At 38.2% G+C, this 21,901-nt stretch overlaps 2 protein-coding genes and 1 pseudogene across 2 annotated transcripts; all 3 read right to left on the bottom strand.

The window, feature by feature from the left end:
* Nucleotides 1-1,729: 1,729 nt before the first annotated feature.
* Nucleotides 1,730-3,787, bottom strand: LOC128364937 (arrestin domain-containing protein 3-like; annotated as a pseudogene).
* Nucleotides 3,788-5,724: 1,937 nt separating this feature from the next.
* Nucleotides 5,725-9,743, bottom strand: LOC128364936 (arrestin domain-containing protein 3-like). Its single transcript, XM_053325554.1, has 6 exons — nucleotides 9,491-9,743; nucleotides 9,294-9,354; nucleotides 9,062-9,209; nucleotides 8,857-8,953; nucleotides 6,559-6,815; nucleotides 5,725-5,988 (listed from the first exon to the last, which is right to left on the bottom strand). The coding sequence occupies exons 1-6, from the start codon at nucleotides 9,741-9,743 to the stop codon at nucleotides 5,725-5,727; spliced, it is 1,080 nt and encodes a 359-aa protein (XP_053181529.1).
* A 3,717-nt stretch (nucleotides 9,744-13,460) lies between these two features.
* LOC128365136 (arrestin domain-containing protein 3-like) lies at nucleotides 13,461-18,651 on the bottom strand. Its single transcript, XM_053325780.1, has 7 exons — nucleotides 18,369-18,651; nucleotides 17,601-17,648; nucleotides 17,035-17,095; nucleotides 16,644-16,794; nucleotides 15,804-15,900; nucleotides 15,036-15,292; nucleotides 13,461-14,474 (listed from the first exon to the last, which is right to left on the bottom strand). Exons 1-7 carry the CDS (start codon nucleotides 18,625-18,627, stop codon nucleotides 14,220-14,222), a joined length of 1,128 nt encoding a protein of 375 aa, XP_053181755.1. The 5' UTR covers nucleotides 18,628-18,651; the 3' UTR covers nucleotides 13,461-14,219.
* Between the last annotated feature and the right edge of the window lie 3,250 nt (nucleotides 18,652-21,901).

The following is a 21,901-nucleotide window of genomic DNA, read 5'->3' as shown; positions in this document are numbered from 1 at the left end:
AGCGAGCTGGCTGGCTGACAGCCTGCACACTGTCCATAGAGCCAGACTGGTTACCAGGCAGGCTCTGCTACAGCACAGCCAAGACCCACGGGTGCAGCCAAAAAATGAACCACACTGCTGCTCTGGAGGTGTTTTCACGCAGGTGTAGGATTCAGGGATCAGAGGAATCTGTCACACTGTCCACTGCCATCATACCAAACAACACTGATACTTTCTTTTCTTTTTTATTGATGAACATGAACCTCACTGCTGCTCCATCTTCATGCAGGTGTGGGTTGCAAGGATTAGTTAAATCTGTTGCATGCACACTGCTGCATAAAACCATATTCTGTTCTATCCAATCATACATTTAGAGCCTTTCATTTACATTTTTCCAACATTTACTAAATTATATTAATGGCTGTCCATCTTACTCCACCCATGTAGTCATTATACCGTCAAAGTTATCACAGTAACTTACAATAATCTAAATGTAACAAGCAATTTAAAAGCTTTTGGACATATTTGAATGTGATTTCATGGTTCCGCTGTTTTCAAACAAGTGACACATGATGACAAGTTAGTTACAGCCCATGTGAACTGAAATATGAATGAATTTGATTAATTTCCCTCAATAGCAGTGCAGGGACATGAACATCATAGAAGTGAAATCCAAAGCCTGCGTTGGTTCTTGTTCTGTATTATTTATGACATTGAGAGTAGTACATTGTCAGTTTTCTTTTCTGTTATGTGGATTGAAAATGAAATCGTGAGGCCTGCTTGTGCTGAGTCAGAACCCAACACTGTTTTCTCTCTTTCTGTCTCTCTCTCCGGGTAGGTGGGTGTGTTGTATGCGGTGTCACAATAGCCAGATCTAATGTTTCCAGGATGGATCCCAACCATAGATTGCTTAGCTCTCAACATGTTTCCCGTCCCTGGGCAGGGAAAGATCCCTGAGTCTCTGTCAAGAACATGGGCCTGGTTTCACTTAAAAACCACCGGTTGGGTAACACATGTACTGCTAGAATCATGAATGTGCCTTTGTTCAATACTTTCCTCTGTTGCAAAATGAGTCCATGAACAAGGATGAGCGTGAGAAACCCCTAACATCTTATTCTCAGCTTGTACGGATGTGTTGTTTGTCTCTCTGCTGTGCTGTGTGAATTTCCATTCCCCACAGTTGTTAAGAGATGACTAATGTAAAACTGATTATATTAAATGCAAAACTGTTATATCTCTTTAAATTGTCCAGTTTCTCATACAGAAAACCTCATTCTCTTCCCTGACAAGATATCCTATTAAAGGACTAGTTCACCCCCAAAATCAAAATTCAGCTTATTCCATACTAGTGTGAGTTTAAAATCACTGAAGTACAACATAGTTAAAAAAATGAGTTTTTGGACTCACGTTGAAATTACTTTTACAAAACACTTGGGTATACTTGTATAATTCTGCAAAAGCTGTTTAAGGCCACTGATATTATATGCATTTCAGAGCTTTCAAACAATAAGCTTATCAACATTTGGAGGACAAGTAGAGCTGACATAAAACCAGTGTATATCTGAAACGTTATTTAATACTCTTTTAATTAGTCAACTATTACTGGTAGGCTACTTTGTGGCTCACATCCCCATCTGGTGGACATAAGAACATACAGTCAGCAGATTCACACTTAGGGTAGTTTGAACCTTCCTAAGCAACATCTACTTATTTAAATGCATCTATATTGACTGGACACACTTTGCTCTTTTCAGTTCTGTCGCTCCTTGTCATACAACATGCTGTTTCTTGATCTAGGGCATCGTTTTAGCTTTCTAAACCAGATGGATCTCTGGTTTTTGTTTATGTGGTTTTGGTGAACCCAACAGAATGACCAGAGGGAGTTTGATCTCTGGGTCTCTTGCCAGAGGGACATCAAGAGTGATCTGCAATCAAAGAAACACAAGTTAAAAAATAGTACAGTTTGTAGCTTATGGATACCAAATACATCAGAGAAAATGCAAAGACTTACTTGAACTAATTAAATCCAGATGGATTTTATAATAATCCTGTGAAAGCATGCTACATTTACAGATTTCATCCTTCTTTCTCATTTTTTATTGTGTAGTATGAAAACGTTTCTCTTTCTTTCTGTGACCACCAACACCAGTGTTTACTGACAACACTGTCCTAAACTTTTTTGAGAAAATGGCTTGACAGAACAGGTTGGGCTGAAATATGACACTTCTTCCTACATGTACATTTGTTAGTGTGTGGAGGCGGACAAGCCATGAGTGCTGTCCCCTTTAACCCTTCCTCCCTTTTCTCTCTCCCAGTGTCTTACTGTCATACAGCCACTGTGTGGTGCTGCTGTCTTCATGCTCACTTCTTATGATCTTAACAAAAACTCTTGCATAGAAATGTTTTTGCAACTACTCTACTCTACTACTCTCTGCTTGCTTCAGTGATGAAGTTGTATATGTGACATAGTATTAATAGTGCATGAATCCCATTATAATTTTGAACACATACAGCATAAGTACCTTGAGTCTGTACTCAAGTTTCATCATGGAGGAATTGAAGAAGGTAGGAGGGAGCTGTGGCGGGATACTCAGAACAGTGGTTATAGTCTGACTGGTCTCAGCTGAAACAGCCTCTCCTGTTCCAAAGAGGATGTCATTTGTATGTACGGTCCTCTTGGACTGAGCAACAAAAGTCTGCTCCTGACACAGGTAGAATTTGGGTGTTACTGTGCAAGCTGAGTTGTTGAGTACTTCTACAGAGACTCCCATTGCCTCACCTATTTAGATATAAGAGAGAGAAAAATGCTGTTTCAGTTAAGATCAGTTAGAAAAAGATATCATATCATTTTCAATGAAATCTGTTTACCTTGCTTTAGTCCCATTTTTTCTGATGTAACATTCATAGTAACCTTTCCAGAGCCCAAAAATGAAATGCTGGTTGCATATTGTTGCTCCTAAAAAGAAACAATATCAGGAAGTGAAACCTCTAAATAACAATTTTAGCTGGCATTAACTGCATTGTCAGTTTGATTTGAAATTCAAGAGAAGGTCAATTCCATACCTTAAGTCCAAGGATAATCATTTCTGACTTGGAGGCAAAGGGGAACTCAGACTTGGTTAGAAAAGGGAACTCAGTTTTGGTTTTGTGGACAAGCCAGATTGACTGAGTCAGGTGTGCTCGCAAACTATATGTAACCTTGCCCCATTTTCCAACATAACATGAAGGCATAACTCTGTAAGGAAATGATCCAAATAAATGAGGAGAGGTAGTTTATTTCACTAGCTGGTAAGAGAGTGTTAACATTAAATATACATTTGATAAATAGCAAGGCTATAGAAGAACACATACACATTTGGAATCACAAAGGTAAAAGGATATACATTTCTTCCAGGCCGAATTATTTCTGAACCTGAAAAAGAGACATTGTGTTAAGTTTGCAGCATTTTTTTCAGATTGACAGAAATATTCATCAATTTTATAACACTGTCCAACAGACAAAAGCTTAAAACTATTTACTTTTTGGCACAAGTAAGAAACCATACAAACCATCTCCTTTGTTTTTATCCTGAAGAATAATATGCTCAAAATAAAAATACTTCTTCTTGTTTCTGTGGGCTACTGTTGTTTGTCCATCTTGAACAGTCCATGCAACCTTGGCTTTCCCTTTGGCTTTAACTAAAAATTTCTGTACTTTGGTTTCCTTGCTGGACACAACTATCACTCGTCCACAAAGGGTGTCCCCAGAAGTGAAGGTTCCTTGTTCATTCAATTTGTTGTACTCCAATGACAGATGCTTTACGGTCATGCTAAGACTACAGAGGGTGATTGATCTTTTGTGCAAAATAAATCCTATACATTTGCTGAAAGCAAGTTTAACTCACTCCATGAACTGAAGTATAGAAGTGGGACCCTGTTGCTGAATAGCAGGGGTGCAGGCAAGGCTGGCACTATAGCAGCAGACTTCTCCAGCACCTGTATCTGTGTCACACATGGTCATGTGATCACACCACAAGGTGTCACTTTCACATAGGTAACCCTATCCAGCAGTTTTGCAGGCTAAATTATACAAAATAAATTGAGATTACCACTATGGATGCAACAGACAAAAGATGATAACAAAAGAATAGTGTACCATGTGTACACTTATTGGTATTCCTCAATAAATACAATTGAAAACCACAGTAAATGTGGTCCACAGTAAATCCACAGTACATCAATGTGCAATTTTATCTATGTATTGTATAACATCATGTTTACAAAGTTAAGTTAATGTTTTGGTCAGAAATATCTAACATACTATCTAAAGTTATTGGGAAGATCATTGCTCCGAACTCTGTTACTGCTCTATTTGGTGTGCTGCCATTTTCTTTGAACCTAACACCTGCTAAAAAAAGGACATGATCACATTTGTAACTTTATTGGCTAGACGATTGATACTGCTAAAATGGAAATCTACTGGTCCGCCTACCTCTGTAAACTGGATTAAGGATGTCTTGTATTTTTTTTAAGAAAAAGAAAGAAAAAATCAGATTAACTCTCTCCGGTGCAGGTAATACTTTTGAAAAGACTTGGAACCCATTTTTGCTGTATGTAAACAGCATTGATTGCAATACTGTCATCCCTTGAATCGTCACCTCATCAGCCATTTGGTACATTCTGTGCTTTTCTAGTTTTTCTGTTTTTTTGTTTAGCCTGGTTGCTTCTTTTAAATCTTATCTTATTTATTTTATTTTATTTTCATTAACTTTTTTATTTATCTGTAAGATAGCATTGACCTTGAATATGTGCAGGGTGGGAAGGGAGGGAGAGTACTTATTCATGTACGGTATAAATAATTATTTTGATGAAATGTCATAACTGAAACATGAGGTAATTTATTACAGTCGAAGGTTAAAACTGTTGGATAGACTGACTGACAACACACTTAACTGATGCTTGTCCTGTGTCCACTGTGACCAATGAAAGATCACAGAAGAGGATAAGGTGAAATTACAATATGGTAGCCTTGATATGCCTAATAAAAAATAGCATTCAGTATACAGTATTGGTATAGACCACTTGTTGGCTTCTGTTGGCTACATACTTACCATTAACACTGACTTTCAACTTTTGTATTGAATGACTGCAACCCAGCTTAGGCATGTGCAGCCTTGTTAAGATAAATAAAAGGAGTGTTTATTTGGTTGATTCAGAATTACTTTTGACATTGTATTTGATCTCACCAACAGGGGATGGATAGCTACACTATCTGGATGCTTGCTAAGAGAGCGTAGGGCATGTGTTGGGCTGAAAGGTGAAAGGAAATGTCATCATGAGATAAAAAAGACTTTTAATCATTAAAAAGTAAAAAAAAAAAAAATGACAAAAACGACAAAAATGAACTCCAATGAACGTTCATATTGAGATTGAATAAATAATTTTTAATAATATGTTTGAATTTGAATTTTGATAATTTCAGTGTTAGTGTTTCAGTGTGTTAATTTATTTTTCACAATGTAAACAATACATGTCAATATTTATTCATAATTTATATAAAGCCCTATAAAAGTGTAAAACAGCCTTAAAATGTTATTGGTTATTTTTCATGACCATCAAACTAAATTAACACACATACACAAATACACAATATTTACACAGCTGAGGGTTTCCATGCTCATACTTGTAGTTCTTGCTGCCAGGATGCAGCAATGATGTGGTGCCTGTAATGTTCAGTGGTGGAAGATGTGGACTGAAAACAGGTATTTACATTGCACTTTGATACTTGTCAGGATCAGTAGAGGGGTATATTGCATATGCTCCATAAGGAGGAGGGGGATCCATATGTTGGGGTGCTGCTTGTTGTTGTGGTGTGATGCTCCAGTTGGGTTGGTTTGGGTTTTCAAATGCTTCAAATCCAAAGGCAGCAGAGGCAGGTGGTTTCTTCATAGCAGGGTCCTCAAAGGACGGTAGGACAACTATAGGGAGTTTGATCACTGGGTCTGTAGCACATTTGATATCCAAATAAACCTGTGAAAAAAGTTTTTTTTCTTTATAAGATAGAAATGTTGATATCCATAACTGAATATTTTTTCTCCTATCAATCTATTTCAAATCAGTGAGGCTTCTGTTTTTTAATTACTTTCTTTTGTCACTAGAGGTCCCCTTTGGTTTAGGATTTCTCTGACCTGGATTTGTTGAGTTCATTCATTTTCACCTGTGTTGATTATGTTTATGTGATATACCTTTTTATGAGTCAGAAGTGTTGGATTGGTCATTTTTACTGACCTTTTTCCTGTTATGCATAATGTTGGATGGCGTAGCTAAACTGCTTATAATATCCCTTGAAAAGGTTTGTTCATAAAATTACTATTTAATTTTCATGTCACCAGTTACTGAAAAATGAAACTCCATTCACTCACTTAAAGTAAAAATAAGATAACAACCATTCAGACAATGAAAACAGCAACAATGAAAAAATCCTATGAGCTTGAATAGCTGCTAGCTAACAGTAATTGTTCTAACAATTCAGTAATTGAGCATAACAACAGAAGAATAGTTCAGAAAAAGGAAATCCTTTCACTATATAGTGCAGTTTACCTTCAGCCTGTACTCCAGCTTGATGATGGAGCAGTTCAAGATGGAGGGAGGTAGTTCTCTGGGGATGGTGATCACCTTGGTCACAGTTTCATTGCCACCAGAAGCAACAGCTTCAATTTTCACTTTCAGGATCTGATGTGTTTGCACTTTCCTTCGACCCTGGGCAAAGAAACTCTTCTTCTCATACAGAATGAATCTGGGCTTCACAGAACGACTTGATTGGTTTTTGAGTTCAGCGGTGACTTGAAGAGCCTCACCTACAAGATTGAGAAAAGAAACTTGGTCAACTTCTAAACTACCACATCTGTATTTCATGGCAGTTATTATTGTTTATATACAGTTGAGAGCTTGAGCAGTCATCTAGGCAACATAAGACTATGCTAAATTGTTACCAAAGACACAAAAGAGAGACATTACTGAGTAACTTAATATGAGACCAAAAGCAGTGTCTGGTTACACCCAACAGTGACACCACAGTGATCTGACACACTGTTGAGTACACTTGAGAAAAAACAACTTCTTAGTGAATTTACACATATTATCTGTGATTAAAACCAGATGCATTGAGAAATATCAGAATCAAAGTCAGGATTTGTTTTATTAGTCTTTGTATGCAAGCATACAAAGAATGTGTCTGGACATTTGTTCCCACAAACATGATATGTGAATATAGAATTATAAAATTGTAAAAATGGGATTTGAAATTAAGTATTCACTATATTATGGAAAAAGCAACAAATATAATTATAATATAGATACCATTATAAGAAATGGTATGGAGGCCAAGAACTGTCATACTTTTTTTTATTTCTAAAATTCTGTTATCTCAAAATCATGACTTAGTCTCAGGAAAAAGAAATGTCGATTTCTTGAAATAATGAGATAATTTAACATGGATATATCTTGGGTGGAGCTCATTGGTTCATTCCTGTCTTCTCCATGGACAGTTCAACAATTTACATGAAGCACAAGACGTTTTCAGGTGGATCTTAAGGGTGTTTTGGGTTCAAATCTGTCATTATGGTTCTTATTACAGGAGTTAACCAACCTGCCATTCAGCTGTGACACAGGTGTCATTAATAGCAATGCATTCCTTGATCTGACATTTTCAGCTTGAGTCAGTTGCTACAGTTTGTGAAGGTACCATATGCATGCTGGTATGGCACTCTTCATCTTTTATTTCATTATTTTATTTAAGAGAAATTCAACCTTTGTGTTCCTATGATAACAGGTTGATTATCTCGTATCTTAAGATAACAAAATAATTAACTTGTGGCACAACAGCATTAAACAATAATTATAAGCATGGCCAGTTACTCTTAAATGGGATGTAAAACTTGAAATCAAATATTGACAGTGGAAAAGAAATGTGGACTGTGAAGACATTAAGTATATGAGATAAATCAAAGTGACAAGTGCAAAAATGTAAAGTCCAGTTTGATAACAGGACAGTTCAGCTGTTATATAGAGAACAAAGTCAATGGGGAACATTCATTGTGAAACAACAGAAGTATCTGCCTTTATCTATGGTGAGCACATACTCATGTGACCCAGCCCAAGGTTCACCTGTTTATTATGCACATTCAAATAAATGAATAGACTATACTGTCATAAAAATGTCACTAGAGTCAACTACAATGTTATAAAATCTGCCAGAATCTGTTAGAACACTCAAAATAAAAAAGATAGAAAACATTAAAATCATAAATGGGAGGACAGAATAAAACTTCACTGACTTCAATGCTATACTTCAATGTAGGTTAAAAAATGGGGAGAAATACTAACAGGATGTGGATTTATTAAACTTCCTTCTGCTTATTGAGTTGTATACAGATACTAGCCCTCTAGAGTTGATTGGTATATCCCAGTGATCTGAGCTAGCAGGTACAACCATATTCTTACTATCATGGGACACTGGACAAATATTTGGTGTTTGACACCTACTGGCCCTCCCCCATACCTTACAACCTGTGTATCCTGTTGCCTGCAGATTCAGATTACGTCCACACATGAAAGAAGCAGCTTGAGGAAGAACAGCTATTGTAATGTCATCATATTATCACAATTCAGCTTATGAGCAACACTAATCAACAGTGTTAAATGAAAAATGGTCTTCCATTACTTGATTACATGGTTGCATTTTGCATAACAGTTGCATATTACAAACATCATATATTTACTCTCCAAGACAAATAAAGGTGTGTCAAGGAAGGAAGTGACTCAAAATGACAAAAAATCCTTCAGTTGCAGGATTTTTGAGGGAAGGTAAGAAACAACATTACCAGATGAAATAATTACCTTGCTCATATCCCATCCGCTTTGTACGAACATCCATTGCAACAGTTCCTGAGCCAAAAACTTGGAGAGTTTTATCCTTGCAAGCATACTGAGGTTCCTAAAAGAACAGACCCCCACTTTAGATGAATTTAGTCAAATAATTGTCTCTTCTGCATTTCATTTCATAATTTAAATTGCTTATATTTTAACATTAATGATTTATTACCATAAGTCCAGGAATGTCCATGTCTGCTTTGGACACAAATGTGAAATGGACTTTAGCTTTTTCTGTCAACTTCATTGATTGTTTGAGCTCTGCCTTCACCTTATGGACAACTTTTCCTATGCAGGACTTGAACGATGATGGTAATTTTCTGTTATGTACAAATGAATAAATAAATTAACAACCGGATGTGAAGTAAAACAAAGATTAGATTAAAAGATAAAAGAAAAAGTACCTATCAGGAATGTCGAAGGAAAAAGGAAATACATGTCTTCCTTTACCAAGGACTTCTGTGCCTGGGGAAGGGTTATTATTTATTAAATAAAGTCTTCAGTATCAGTATATTATATTGATAATGGCTCATTAACCACAAGTCATTGCATTAGTTACAATGTTTCACAAATAAATTAATCTATTAACTTTATACATTACCATCAGCTTTTCTCAATATATGATGTTTGACGTCATAATATTTTTCATCAGACCAGTAGACGTGATGATAATATTGCCCATAATGTTCAGACCAGCAAACCCGAGCTCTTCCTTGCGCAATGAAAATCAGCGATTTGATTTCAATTTGTTTCGAAACCTCAACGATGATTCTTCCATTAATGGTATCTCCATTTGTGAAAATGTTTTTGCTGTTGATGGCATCATATTCAATTGAGAAATTTTTGATGGCCATCTTCCAACAGAGAAGTACGGAGTCGAAAATAAAAATCTCTTGTTAAACCAAGTTGAAACCCAAGTCTTGCAAAGTCTGTGCAGCTACTGAACACCCTGTTTATATCGGATCTGAAGCATGTTGTTAAACCTGTTTTTTGCTCACAGGTATGAAACAAACATGCGCACATAGTGGGAAACTCACAGTAGTTTACCAAATAAGGAAACACAATAGCTGTCACAGTCTGTTCTGCTCTTCTTCTGCTGCTGGTAAATTTCCATTCATCACACCCCTGCGCTACCCCTGCTGATCAGCCACACCCATCTGTTTACTCTGTTCACCTGGGCTTCATCAGTAATCACCTGGAATCTCATCTGTACCCCATCTGTAATCAAGCCAGTATATATACTCCTGTTGTCCACTCACTCTTTGCCAGATCGTCATTTGCAATTTCTATATGCCAGACCTTCCATCATTTATTCATGGGCTGATTCCCTGGTTTCAACCCTGCTTGCTTTTGACCTCCTCTCCTCGTGTCTTCCCTGGTAAACGCACCAGCCTTCTGTCCCTGACCTCGAGTATCGCTTCTTCCTGTTTGTCTGTGGCTGTGTGGCGTCCTCTGGATTCGATCCTGTCAGGAGAGCCCAGAACTTCCAGCTTGGTCAGCCTCATGTCCGTGAGTGCTACTGGCATTATATTATCTGCTGCCAACTCTCTTTGGTGACCATGAGCCCTGTCTGTTGCTCTACACATTCTGTCTACCTGTTCAGTTACCTTGTGGACTATAATAAAGATAATTTAAAACTGCTCACTAGTGTTCTGTGCGGCAATTGTGTCCTGCCACCTCCACCCGATACAATAGCTTAAATTGCAATTGGATGTCTGAAAGCAGATGTTTCTGTGATGATCTTGAAGATGCAATGATGAGGCGACTCACGAGTTCTTTCTTAATACACGTTTTTAATACAAGCCCAGATTGTCAGCTACAGCAAACAGCATTCAAGGGTACATTTGATGATACAGAGAGGCTGAGTGACCAGTCTATATACTAGTGTTGACATGTCAGGTGTTTCCCAAGAGGTAACCTAAACAGAATATGATCTAGGCATCTGATGCCCTGCCAAGAATTTTTACCCACTGTGTTGGCATTCTTTAGTAGTAATAAGTATTGCACTTTACATTTCAACAATCTCAAAGTGCTACAGAACAGAAAATAAAATTTAAGAGAGAACATATTAAAGACACTTAGCAAGATGCTTTAGTAAAGACAAGTTTTTAGGTCTCTTTTAAAGACATCTGCAGTCTGTGGGGCCCTCAGGTTGTCAGGGAGGGCATTACACAGCCTCGGGGCTGCAGAGGAAAAGGCCCGATCACCCATGGTGGGGAGCTTGGCTCTGGGGGCTTGGAAGGTGTTTGTTTTTTAGGGCGAAGGGTGCGTGAGGAGTTCTTTAAGGTATAGGGGGGCATGTCTGTGAATGCACTGGTGGGTGAGGAGGGAGACCTTGTACTCAATTCTGAGTGGGACAGGGAGCCAGTGAAGGGATTTTAGGATGGGGATGATATGATCATATTTACGCACCCTCATCAGGATAGAATGTCTGACACCAGAACATGATCCACTGACCATACCATGTATCCATTATGTCATAATCACAGTGCTGCTGATAATGAACAACCTCTGTGCCAACTACGTCAATGGGCGGGGAGCAATATCTGTGTAAATCTGGGTTTATGACTGTCACATGCTGCGCTTTCTCAATATGTGTGATGTGACATATTTTCCGGTCATGTCAAAATTTCCATGTACTGCAAATTGCTACCTGCTTTGACATGATGGAAATTTATTCCAAAGAAATGTGGCAGCTATGAACTGGGTTACTAACAGGGGGCAATGGAAATGAATAACTAAAATTCTATATAATGTTACACCGCTTTTGGTGGCATCTCCACCATAGTAATAGCCGATGAGGCTCATGGGTAGGCTAATGTCACTGCTTCTTCTGTTGTCCCAAACGGCCCAGATTTCTCAGAATCCAAATAAAGCCAATGGCCATATCATTTACTCATTTTGTTTATTACGAACACGTTTGTGGTTTTGTGTTGAGGATATAAATAACATCTGCATAGAAATATCTGGTTTGTCCACATTTTTCCAGTCATGTCAAAATTTCCATGTAGGCCCATTGCACGTGCTTTGACCTGATTGAAATTTATTTCGTATAAAAATACTGAAAAATTATCAGGCCTGTGAATTGTCTCACACAACCACTGCTTTTTTTTTCAAATCAGTCATTATTTGTATTTTGAGCACCACTAACATTTCAATTCAGTCCTATTGTCTCTTTGGTGGTGGAAAAAGTTTCAGTGGCTGTCACATGATCTTCAACATATTTCTAATGAAGGATGTCCAATCATCTAAATCAAACACTTATTAACTCAGGTGCTGTTTTACGTGAATTCTGTTTATGGAAAAAGAAAGGATGTGGCACATTTCAAATGTATTTAATATTCACATGGATGTGGTTTTATGGGATTTCTTTCTTTTGCCCTGTTTTTTTATTCAGTGTATCCTTTAATTTATTAATTGTGAATTGTGTCAATTATGAACTGGTATCAGAGTGAAAAGAAGACATGTGGGAGACTTTTACCTATTAAGAAATACACGTCCGGTGTGAACTGAAGGGCTGTGGCATTTTTATTGATCAAATATTATCTGTTGTGTGTGGTAGCAGGAATGCACAATTTTCTAATCAGGGTTCTATTAGCTGTAATATATTAGTGTAAAACGGACTTCAGCAAGTCAGGACCAAGCATAAAACATCAAAGTGTTAACATAATGGTTTAAAGGAATTATTTCATCTGCAGGTAAACGTCACACTGATCAATAATATAGTGAACTTTTAATCTTCTGTGATTTTATTGAAGGACAAATGTCCAGAGAACACTACAGACACATTCAGCAGTTCAGTCAGAGCAACAACAACCCGCAAATCAATACAAACTAGATTCTGATCACTGATAGGCTATAGGTTCCCTTGGCAACGTGATACAGTGAGCGCTACTGTAACTGCACGGCTTCGTCCGGTGGCATCATTAAACGCTGCGGTTCATATTATAACCAGTGGTGTGCGCAAGGGGGGGCACACCCCATGGCCCAATTGTTGTAAAACACGCGCTAAAGTGCCCTCTTGGGAGCCAAAACGTGTACAAAGGCGTCCTCCTGCTTGGCAAAACACACTAAACTGCCCTCTTGGGTGGCAAAAACGCGGTGTATGTGCCCTTCTTTTTCTTTTCGCCCCCGCCCTTCAAAAAGTCTGTGCACGCCACTGATTATGGCCTATGTATTCCCTCAGCTGAGAGTCTGACACACCTAATGTTACTTTCAAAGAAAGCATTTTAAAACTGATTTCAAGCTGAAACTGTGAACAGAATTTGGTCCGGACGTAGGCTATTGCAGGCTCGAGAGAAGGTGCGCTCGATTTGCTTACCCAGCTGTCCAGGAATGACATTAATATTAATATCATTCCTATTTCATGGCCACGAATTAGTATTTCGTGCGCACGTTATACTTATTTCGTGGCCACAAATTAGTATTTCCTGCGCACGTTATAGCTATATTGTGGCCACAATTGAATTTTTTTTACCATCACACCAGAGGGGCTCCATAGATTTGTGAGAGACATGTTTTAAAAAAAAGTCAATGTTTAATGCAGAGGATATATTTGTTGAATATCTGTCTGCTAATACAACAATGGTATATTAATACATATATTTCAAATTATATCATACAGAAAATATCACACAAACAGAAATATGTAGACCAGGATATGCAATTGGATTATTATGAAATTGATGCCATCTGCTTGTTGTTTTTTTTTGCTATTTTGCCTTTATTAAATAGCAGGTGGCATAGAGACCAACAGGAAACATGGAGAGAGAGAGTGAGGGGAATGCCCAGAATCGAATCAGAGACACTGCCTGTAGCATGTACCTCAACCATTCAGCTACCAAAGGTGCTCCAAATACAATATCTACAACCTCAAACACTCAATCACAGAAATAGAAATAAAATAAATACTAACTAGACTAGAATAGAGCATTAAATATAAGGTTGCAGCATAAAATAATGATTTGCTTTAAAATCATTAAAAGAAGAAACCTAAGGTGTTTTTTTTCTTATTTCTGCAAGTATCTAAATTAACTTCTCCTTACTGCTATTTGCTATAAAGCTTATTTTAGAAACAATGCAGCATATTTTGTTGCTATATAGTATATTCCTTTTAATATCATACAAAAGTGTTTATCACTGTGGGAGATAGCGTTTGTTACTTGTCTTTAATTATGTTCCCAGAGTCATAATAAAACCACATAGCTAGAGTTAACAACTTTATAAGACATTGTCACATTAATGAAGGTGATACAATATGTCATTTTCATTCCTAAACCTTTAATTCATTTCCTTGAAATGTCGTAGGATCTTCAACATCTCAATGATGTTCATTTTTTGTAATCCGTCACGGGAGGGTACATTGCATAGGCACCATAGGAAGGTGGTGGATCAAACAGTTGAGGTGCTGTTGGTTGTTGTGGTGGTGCAACACCCCAGACTGGTGGGTTGGAGTTGCAAAATGGTTCAAATCCAAAACCGCCAAAAGTAGGTGGTGGTCCCACAGCAGGAGCCTGAGAGGCTGGAAGGATGATGATGGGAAATTTGATCTCCGGGTCTGAAGCAAATTTGATATCCAGATAAACCTGTGGAAAATATTATTGTTATATTGTTGAAAGCATTAAGTCACAAGAGGGTAGCAGTTCAATATTTCTTTTGGTTTGATCCTTTTGTTGTTCTCCCTATCGCTCTTTTTACAGACAAACTCTCTCAAATTGAAGATTATGCTTATTGTGCACTGAGGATGTAATTTATTCTTGTTTGTTTGTTCACATTTTTCTTTGAGAATGAGTGAAAAATAAAAATCAAATCTTGGGGCATTCCTTTACAAGTTTAAACAGCTCTGTGAGAGAGGGTTAGATTCAATAACATTTGGGCTGTGTAAAGTGCAGCAGTAAGATTACAAAAAGATGTCATGATGTGTGTAAAGGGCATACCCGCTATGCTGCTGGACCTGGCCAGGAGAATCTCACCTAGGTAAATTAGGCTTACTAACAACCAATACCCCTTGATTTTTTTCATTTTTTCATTTTCATTTTCAACATCACTGCTACATAACTCAAAGATGAAACATTTAGGTACAGTATTTATTGACACTATAATAAACACTTTGACAAGAGGCTCAGTAGTGGGTGTGTAGCGCTTACCCTCAGCCTGTACTCCACCTTGATGTTGCTGCAGTTGAGGATGGAGGGATCCATATCATGGGGGATGGTGATGACCCTCTGGACATTTTTATTAGTAGATGGAGGGATGGGCTCTCCCACTTCTTTAAGGAGGTCTTTAGTAGAGAGTCTTCTCCTCCCGTCTGCGAAGAAGCTATGCTTTGTGTACACGCAGTACTTGGGCTTGATTTCACGTGTCGAGTTGTTCTGAATGCAGGCCACAACCTTTATTCCCTCTCCTGCAAAACAAACCAGCAATGCCACATGTCAAAGCAACCCTTGGCTGAGACTGAATGCCAATATTAAGCTACGTTCACACTGCAGTTACAAGTGACCTGAATCCGATTTGTCCGCTCAAATGTGACAGCGCAAGTCGCATTGAATCTGACATTTCCAAATCCAATTCAGGCCACTGTGGTTCTGAATCGGATACATATCGGATTCAGAAATTTGCCGGCTGCCGCCACATACTGTTTTTATCATTAGACCAAAAATGAGACTACCAGTAACTTCACCAGCTGTTGCCATGTTCGCTTCCATAAACACTGTTCTGTGCGTGACGTCATTAATGATCAACTGAGCATGCGGGTCACTTCAGGAGCATGAGCTGTTCACATAGCAGTCCGCAGACAGGCCACATTTAAAAGTGTAATATAAACAGCCAAACAAAAAAAACAGATTTGAGCAATAAATCGCAATTGAGCATTAAGGCCTGCAGTGTGAACGTAGCCTTACATCGCATGCTCTCACCTTGGAAGTAACCCGTTTTTTCAATATTCACATCCATGGCTACTGTTCCAGAGGCAAAATGTTTCAATTTCTTGTCCTTAGTCTCATGCTGTGGTGTCTGCAAGAAAACACAAATTGATTAATGCAATTAATGCAGGATTTAACTTGTCACTTAGCCATGTAGGTACACGAAAGAGTGGAATACAGTACTCAAACAACATATTATACAAAAATGATCACTGACCTACTAAAAGTGTGTGGTATATGTATTCATCTGTCCTTTTTTTATTGTCTTGCTATGTTCAGGTGCTTCTGAGAAACAACCTTTGGGCAGTGGGTGTGTAGCCCCCAGCCAATAACAGCATGCAGGTTTGTGGATGGACTTCGTAGCATAACAATCAGGTTGCATTGCTGCCTCCGTCTCTCTTCTGCTCTGCTCTTTTCTGCTCTCTGTGTCGTAGATGTATAAAGAGCTGCATTGTCTGTGTGTCTACTGAGCGGGCTGAGAGACTTAAACACAGAGCAGAGACAATGTGGCACGTTTCCACGGGGCTGCGTGCATGTTTATTTGTACTTTAGACATGACTGCTGTGAAACAGTTAGATAATAGTATTGTATTTATCTGATTCACTGCGTTGTTCTCTTCTCTCTTCATTCATCTTCCACAACTAAATATGTTAAGGCCTCTCTGTGAGCCCTTGCCAGTATTTTGCATACATGTCTAAGCCGGTGTTTTTGCATGGTGGGACACCAACAAGCCGATGCAGGAATTTTAGTCATTAAACTGCTTCCACAAACCCAACTAGATTCTTTGTTCCCATTGAAATGACAGGAATGTCAAAGATACAACGTAGCACTTACCATTACTGCAGGGTCTCTGGTCATGTCTGAGTTTGACACAAAGTTGATCTTCGTTGAATCTTTCTTGTCAATCCTCATTGATCTACCCAGCCTGGCTTCCAGCAAGTACACGATTTTACCAACAGAACCTTTGAAGGAGGAGGGCATTTCCCTAATGCACAACATCAAAAGGAACAGAAGAACAATTTTTCATGAATTGTAAATGTATGACCAAATTTTAATGATTTATTTGGACACATTTCTATAAAAACACAATGCTGTTTCTTGGTGGTTGCAAAATCTGACAAAACTTGTTTTCAGAAGATTATTGGAGTACCATATTTCTTAAGTTTGAAAAGCTAGAAAGGAAAATGATGAAGGGCAATAACACATTTAAAGAATGATTACTTACTTCTGAGGGAATTGAAAGGTGAATGGGTAGACGTGGAGCCCTGGGGCAAGATCATTGCTGTCTGAAAAGCAACAAGACATGCTGTTGGTAAAGAAGGTGACGTTCAGACATCTGTCTATTCTACAACTTTTAGCTGTACAAATCAAATGAGAAATAAAAGTGATGGGAATTGGAAAAAAAGAATACCAACACACCTCTCATTCAAGCTTCCCAACATTTTTTCACAAGCTCCATGGTAAAACAAACAAACAAAAACAGAAAAAAAAAACAAAAGCAAAGAAGGAAAAACTGATAATTAACACTAGCAGCAATTTCTGGGTGGGTTGTTATGAATTTGTGATTGGTGAGTGGCAACTGAGTGGGTGATCAACAAGGTGCCTCAGTTCACTAAGCAGGGAGCTGACTGGAGTTGTAAAAATGTCAAATCAAATCATGTAGATGAACAATCTAATCAGTCAAGCTGTTTTTCACTAAATTAAAACCCTGACATAGGATCTTTCTGATACTTGAAACACACCAGAGCCTCAGCACAGACTGATAGGCCTACATAACTGTGAAATACTTACAGTTTCCTTTATTCTCATTGGTCAGTTGTGTCTGGTCGTGGTCCTCTTCTAAGGAAAAGGAACACACTGAATTAATATTTGATGTTTGGGCTGTCCAAAAACGTATTACCACATACAATGCTGCAAATAAAAATTATTTCATTTATCATTTTGCCTGCAAACTATTTTGAGCTGTGCTGAAGTTGATTCAATGAACAGCAGTGCCTGTTGAAAATGTACCTGAGACATCCTGCACTATATCTTTACATATACAAAGTTCCCGTGCATGAGGAAAGGAAATGGTAACTCGGTTTTCGTCACTATGGATGCATTCCTTCATCTGACCACAGTATGGGTTGCAATGGCAGAGTGGCAGAATGGCACTTCCGTTATTTTGGTCAGCAACGAAGCAACATTGTTTATGAGGTATTTTCACATATTTCTCGAAAGCTCATTCTTTTTTTGTCACCCTTGTGAGCAGCCTATAGGTTAACCCCAATAAGCACACACTGCAGTGTTAACATAAACTTCGATTATTGAGCCAAATGAGACGTGAAAATAACCTGCGATCAACTTCCACAAAAAACAAACACACACAAAAAAACAATTTCATTCTGCAATTAGATAATATACTTCCACAGACTGAGGTGTTGTGGAATAAGAATAGGTTTGCATCAGGTATTAACACTTTTAATTAACAACACGTGTTCTTCTCTTCCGTTCCCTTCACAACATGACAATAAATGTTGTATGCGGAAACGAGCATAAGTTTGATCTAAATGAACTCACCTTTGTGGTTTTTGTCCTGGATGAAGTAATGTTTAATACTGAAGTACTTGTCCTTGGAGTGGTAACAAACAACAACTTGGCCATACCTCTCGGTCCACAAGACTCTGGATTTCCCTTTGAATTTAATCATCAGGGAGTCTATTTCATGCTGTTTCTCCACTTCCAGCGTCACCTTGCCTGAAATGCAGTCACCGCTGGTAAAGGTGTTTGAATCATTTGGAGGATCATAGGTGACTTTGAGGCTCTTTACGTGTGGCATGGTGTGTCTGGTACTCTGTCGATGTTGCTGAGAGACAGATTTCTTAAATGAACTTCCGCGGTGGGTGGGTCTAAACCCCGAGGAAGACATTACGATACATTAAGATAATTCCTCCTCCCCTCATTAAGGCTATTCAGATAATCATTAGTCCACGTAGATACCTGTCCTTATCCGCCGAAAAAGGGACACACACGATAGCCTACAGTGTCGGCTACCCTCTCATCTCTCTGTCCCTCCGCTGTGCGTGTATTCACAGGCTGCGCAGCGCACACACACACCCGCACACACACCTCAGCCCTCAGTAAACATCCAATCACTGTTGCAATATGCAAATGAGCCAAGACGTACCCTGGCAGTTGGTGTCAGGTTTTAGCACGGTCACGGAGTGGGTTAGACCAAAGTCCTTCTAAGGTGTATTATAATGTCTCTGGTTAGACTTTGAAGGAGCAGCAGCGTTACAAGCATAGAGATGAGTGTCCACGTCCACTGCATGTGACAAACTGAACACAAGTGACCTGTGTCTGAAGAAGATGTTTTATTATTATTCATAAGACTACCTTTCAGTTTTGTAAATATTGACTATAGGGTGTGAAGTCCTACTTTAGGTTAACATTTATTTGAAAATTAGGCCATCCAGTTAAGATAAATGTTATGTTGTTGGTTGATAAACTCTGGATGAAGAATGTTTTATTTCATTTTATTTTATTTTTATTTTTCAGTTTCCCCCCCCTGAGTGATTGCCACCTTATTGTGGTCAGGGGGTTTGCATGCCTCAGTTAGTCTTCAGGTTGGATACCCAAGTTGGACAGGTCTGAAGGTAGAGGCCTGACAAAGTGCAATCCACTTCTCCAGGTTGGGGTTGGACACATAGACCGCTTTCAATGAAGAAAGCATCGTTACTATAAGCACAGAAAAAAAGTGCTGGAGCATGATGTGTACACATGATGCCCCCTTCACATTTCTGACTGCCCCCTCATATATGCCTGCCTAGAACCGGCCCTGACAGTAAACCTATTTGACATCATATCTTGACTGCTAAGCAAAACACATAATGAATACTTCTGCAGCAGTTGTGAGGTGAGATAGTGAAGAAAAATATTATTTTGATGTTATAAGGTGTGTCTCTGCATAGAAATAAAGTCTTGGCTTTAATTGGCTGTAATAATTAAACCACACATCATCATAATTTGTAAGAATTTAATTGTTGGATGATTTAAAAGAAAAAATATTTAATGAATGACTTTCTGTGTGCATGGCTTGGCAACAATATGGTAGTCTACTACAGATTACTGCTGATATGGGTGTGTTTACATGAAGGATATATCGACATAAGTCCAAGGGGAAAAAAGGAAAAGACTGAACGGGCTGAGCTGTTTCAATCTATGCAAATCTCTACAAGATATCTGATGTGACTACAAACGAGTAAAAACAATCACAAGATAGAAGAGCATAGACACTGAACACATGATCCCAAAAAAGCTAAACATTTGTACATGGAGTCTAGGAGAAGTGCATCAGGACAGAGTGTTAACACTGTTGAAATCTTTCAGTTTGCACCATAAAAGCAGAAAATATACATTTATTTACAGAAATATGTGAGAATTCTTGATCAAGTTGAAACCTTTCAAATCAAAAACTATTCTGGACGGTAGGCCTATTTCTTTTATTAATATGTCAATTAATATATAAGTACATTAAAATGGTAGTATTTGTTTTGTTTACCTGTTATCTGTTACTATTATCTAGAAACTTTACAACAAATCATTAAAAGTGAGTGTTGTCAAGTTACTGTCACCAGTCCAAGAGCTCCCTTGGAGTTGATGGATTTCAGTAATTTCTTAAACTTTGACAGTGATATAGTCAGGGCCTGTCATCATATTTAATACCCATAAACAACAACACTATGTGAACTATTTGGCTCTCTGTCAAGAAATGTGTAAGATGATATGACATAGAAAGCAAGCAAGGAATGTCAAGCAAGAGGAGCCTCAAAACTTGTAAGTCAGCACATCGTTTCCCCCTATAGGATATCAGATATAGTGCACCACTATATCACTTTCAGTCAGGGAAAAATTGTGTGAGGCACATAATAAATAACAAATAGCTCAACACAAAAGCATACTGACATCCAAATTCATTTCATTTCATTTAAACATTGCTTATATTACTGTAAAAGAATGAAAACTTAAACAATACTTAAAACAGAAAACAAACACCTTTCATAGTCCAGACCAGAACATCTTCCAGTTCAAATGAGGAAATATCAAATCCTTAACTGTACCCAATTTATCTAGACTTGTTGTTGTAGCTTTGGTACAGGCCTATTCAGGTGTCACTACAATAACTTCTTTGACTGCCAGCTCCTGCAGGAAGTGGCCAGTTAAGTCAATGCAGGCAGAAAGGAAGGGGTCGTGACATTATAAAAAATACTTAAGACTGTCTGTGATACGGACTGTTGATTTTCTTCAAATATTTTGAGCGCCACAAGCAAAATTCCACTCTGTTGTGTTGTCTTCAGGTGGTGGCAAATGTTTCAGTGACTGATATCCTGTAAAGTCTTTTGAAATAAAATCAATGAATGTGAATATGGAGATTGTAATTGTATGTTTTAATGTTTCTGTTTTATGTAAAGCACATTGAGTTGCCATTGTGTATGAAATGCGCTGTATAAATAAAACTGCCTTGCCTTGCCTTGCCTGTGATGATTATGATCCCAGGCCACACAACACAAACTGCTGCTTCCAAATAAATAATAATATATTTATAAAATTAATACAGACCCGTTATAGCTACATGTAAGTTATTGGGCTATGTGAAAATGCAATAAATAAATAAATAAAATGCAAACAAAAAAAAGTTTTACATACTATATTTCATTTATTCACCTTATTTTTGTGTGGTGAAGGATTTGTGCAATTTACATTGGTGTTAACATACTACATGTCATTTATTTATCTTAATTTCTTTCTCTACTCTTGTTAACTTTTGTATTTAATAACATGTAATGTAATAAAATAACATAGATAGTTCAATATTGTGCATGTGCTGAGGGGGGGGGGGGGGGGGGGGGGGGTCGCGATGGTCGGTCCGCCCAGGGCGCAAAACTAGCCAGGACCGCCTCTGGTATATCTTTACATAGTTCCCGTGCGTGAGGAAAGGAAATGGTAACTCGGTTCTCGTCACTGTGGATGCAATCCTTCATCTGACCACAGTATGGGTTGCAATGGCAGAGTGGCAGAATGGCACGTCCGTTATTTTGGTCAGCAACGAAGCA

This window comes from Scomber japonicus, chromosome 9, assembly GCF_027409825.1.
Source record: "Scomber japonicus isolate fScoJap1 chromosome 9, fScoJap1.pri, whole genome shotgun sequence".
NCBI lineage: Eukaryota > Metazoa > Chordata > Actinopteri > Scombriformes > Scombridae > Scomber > Scomber japonicus.
The sequence above is the reverse complement of the archived record's forward strand: the minus strand, read 5'-3'. Positions and strand labels throughout refer to the sequence as shown.

Excerpts from the sequence above, each read along its gene's own strand:
- LOC128364936 (XM_053325554.1), bottom strand. The coding sequence starts at position 9,743 with ATGGCCATCAAAAATTTCTCAATTGAATATGATGCCATCAACAGCAAA. Across the intron at positions 8,954-9,061 it reads TGGACATTCCTGGACTTATG|GAACCTCAGTATGCTTGCAA; the intron begins GTAATAAATCAT and ends CTGTTCTTTTAG. Across the intron at positions 5,989-6,558 it reads AGCTGGAGTACAGGCTGAAG|GTTTATTTGGATATCAAATG; the intron begins GTAAACTGCACT and ends CTTTTTTCACAG.
- LOC128365136 (XM_053325780.1), bottom strand. The coding sequence starts at position 18,627 with ATGCCACACGTAAAGAGCCTCAAAGTCACCTATGATCCTCCAAATGAT. Across the intron at positions 17,096-17,600 it reads CAATGAGAATAAAGGAAACT|ACAGCAATGATCTTGCCCCA; the intron begins GTAAGTATTTCA and ends GTTGCTTTTCAG. Across the intron at positions 16,795-17,034 it reads ACCTTTCAATTCCCTCAGAA|GGAAATGCCCTCCTCCTTCA; the intron begins GTAAGTAATCAT and ends GTTGTGCATTAG.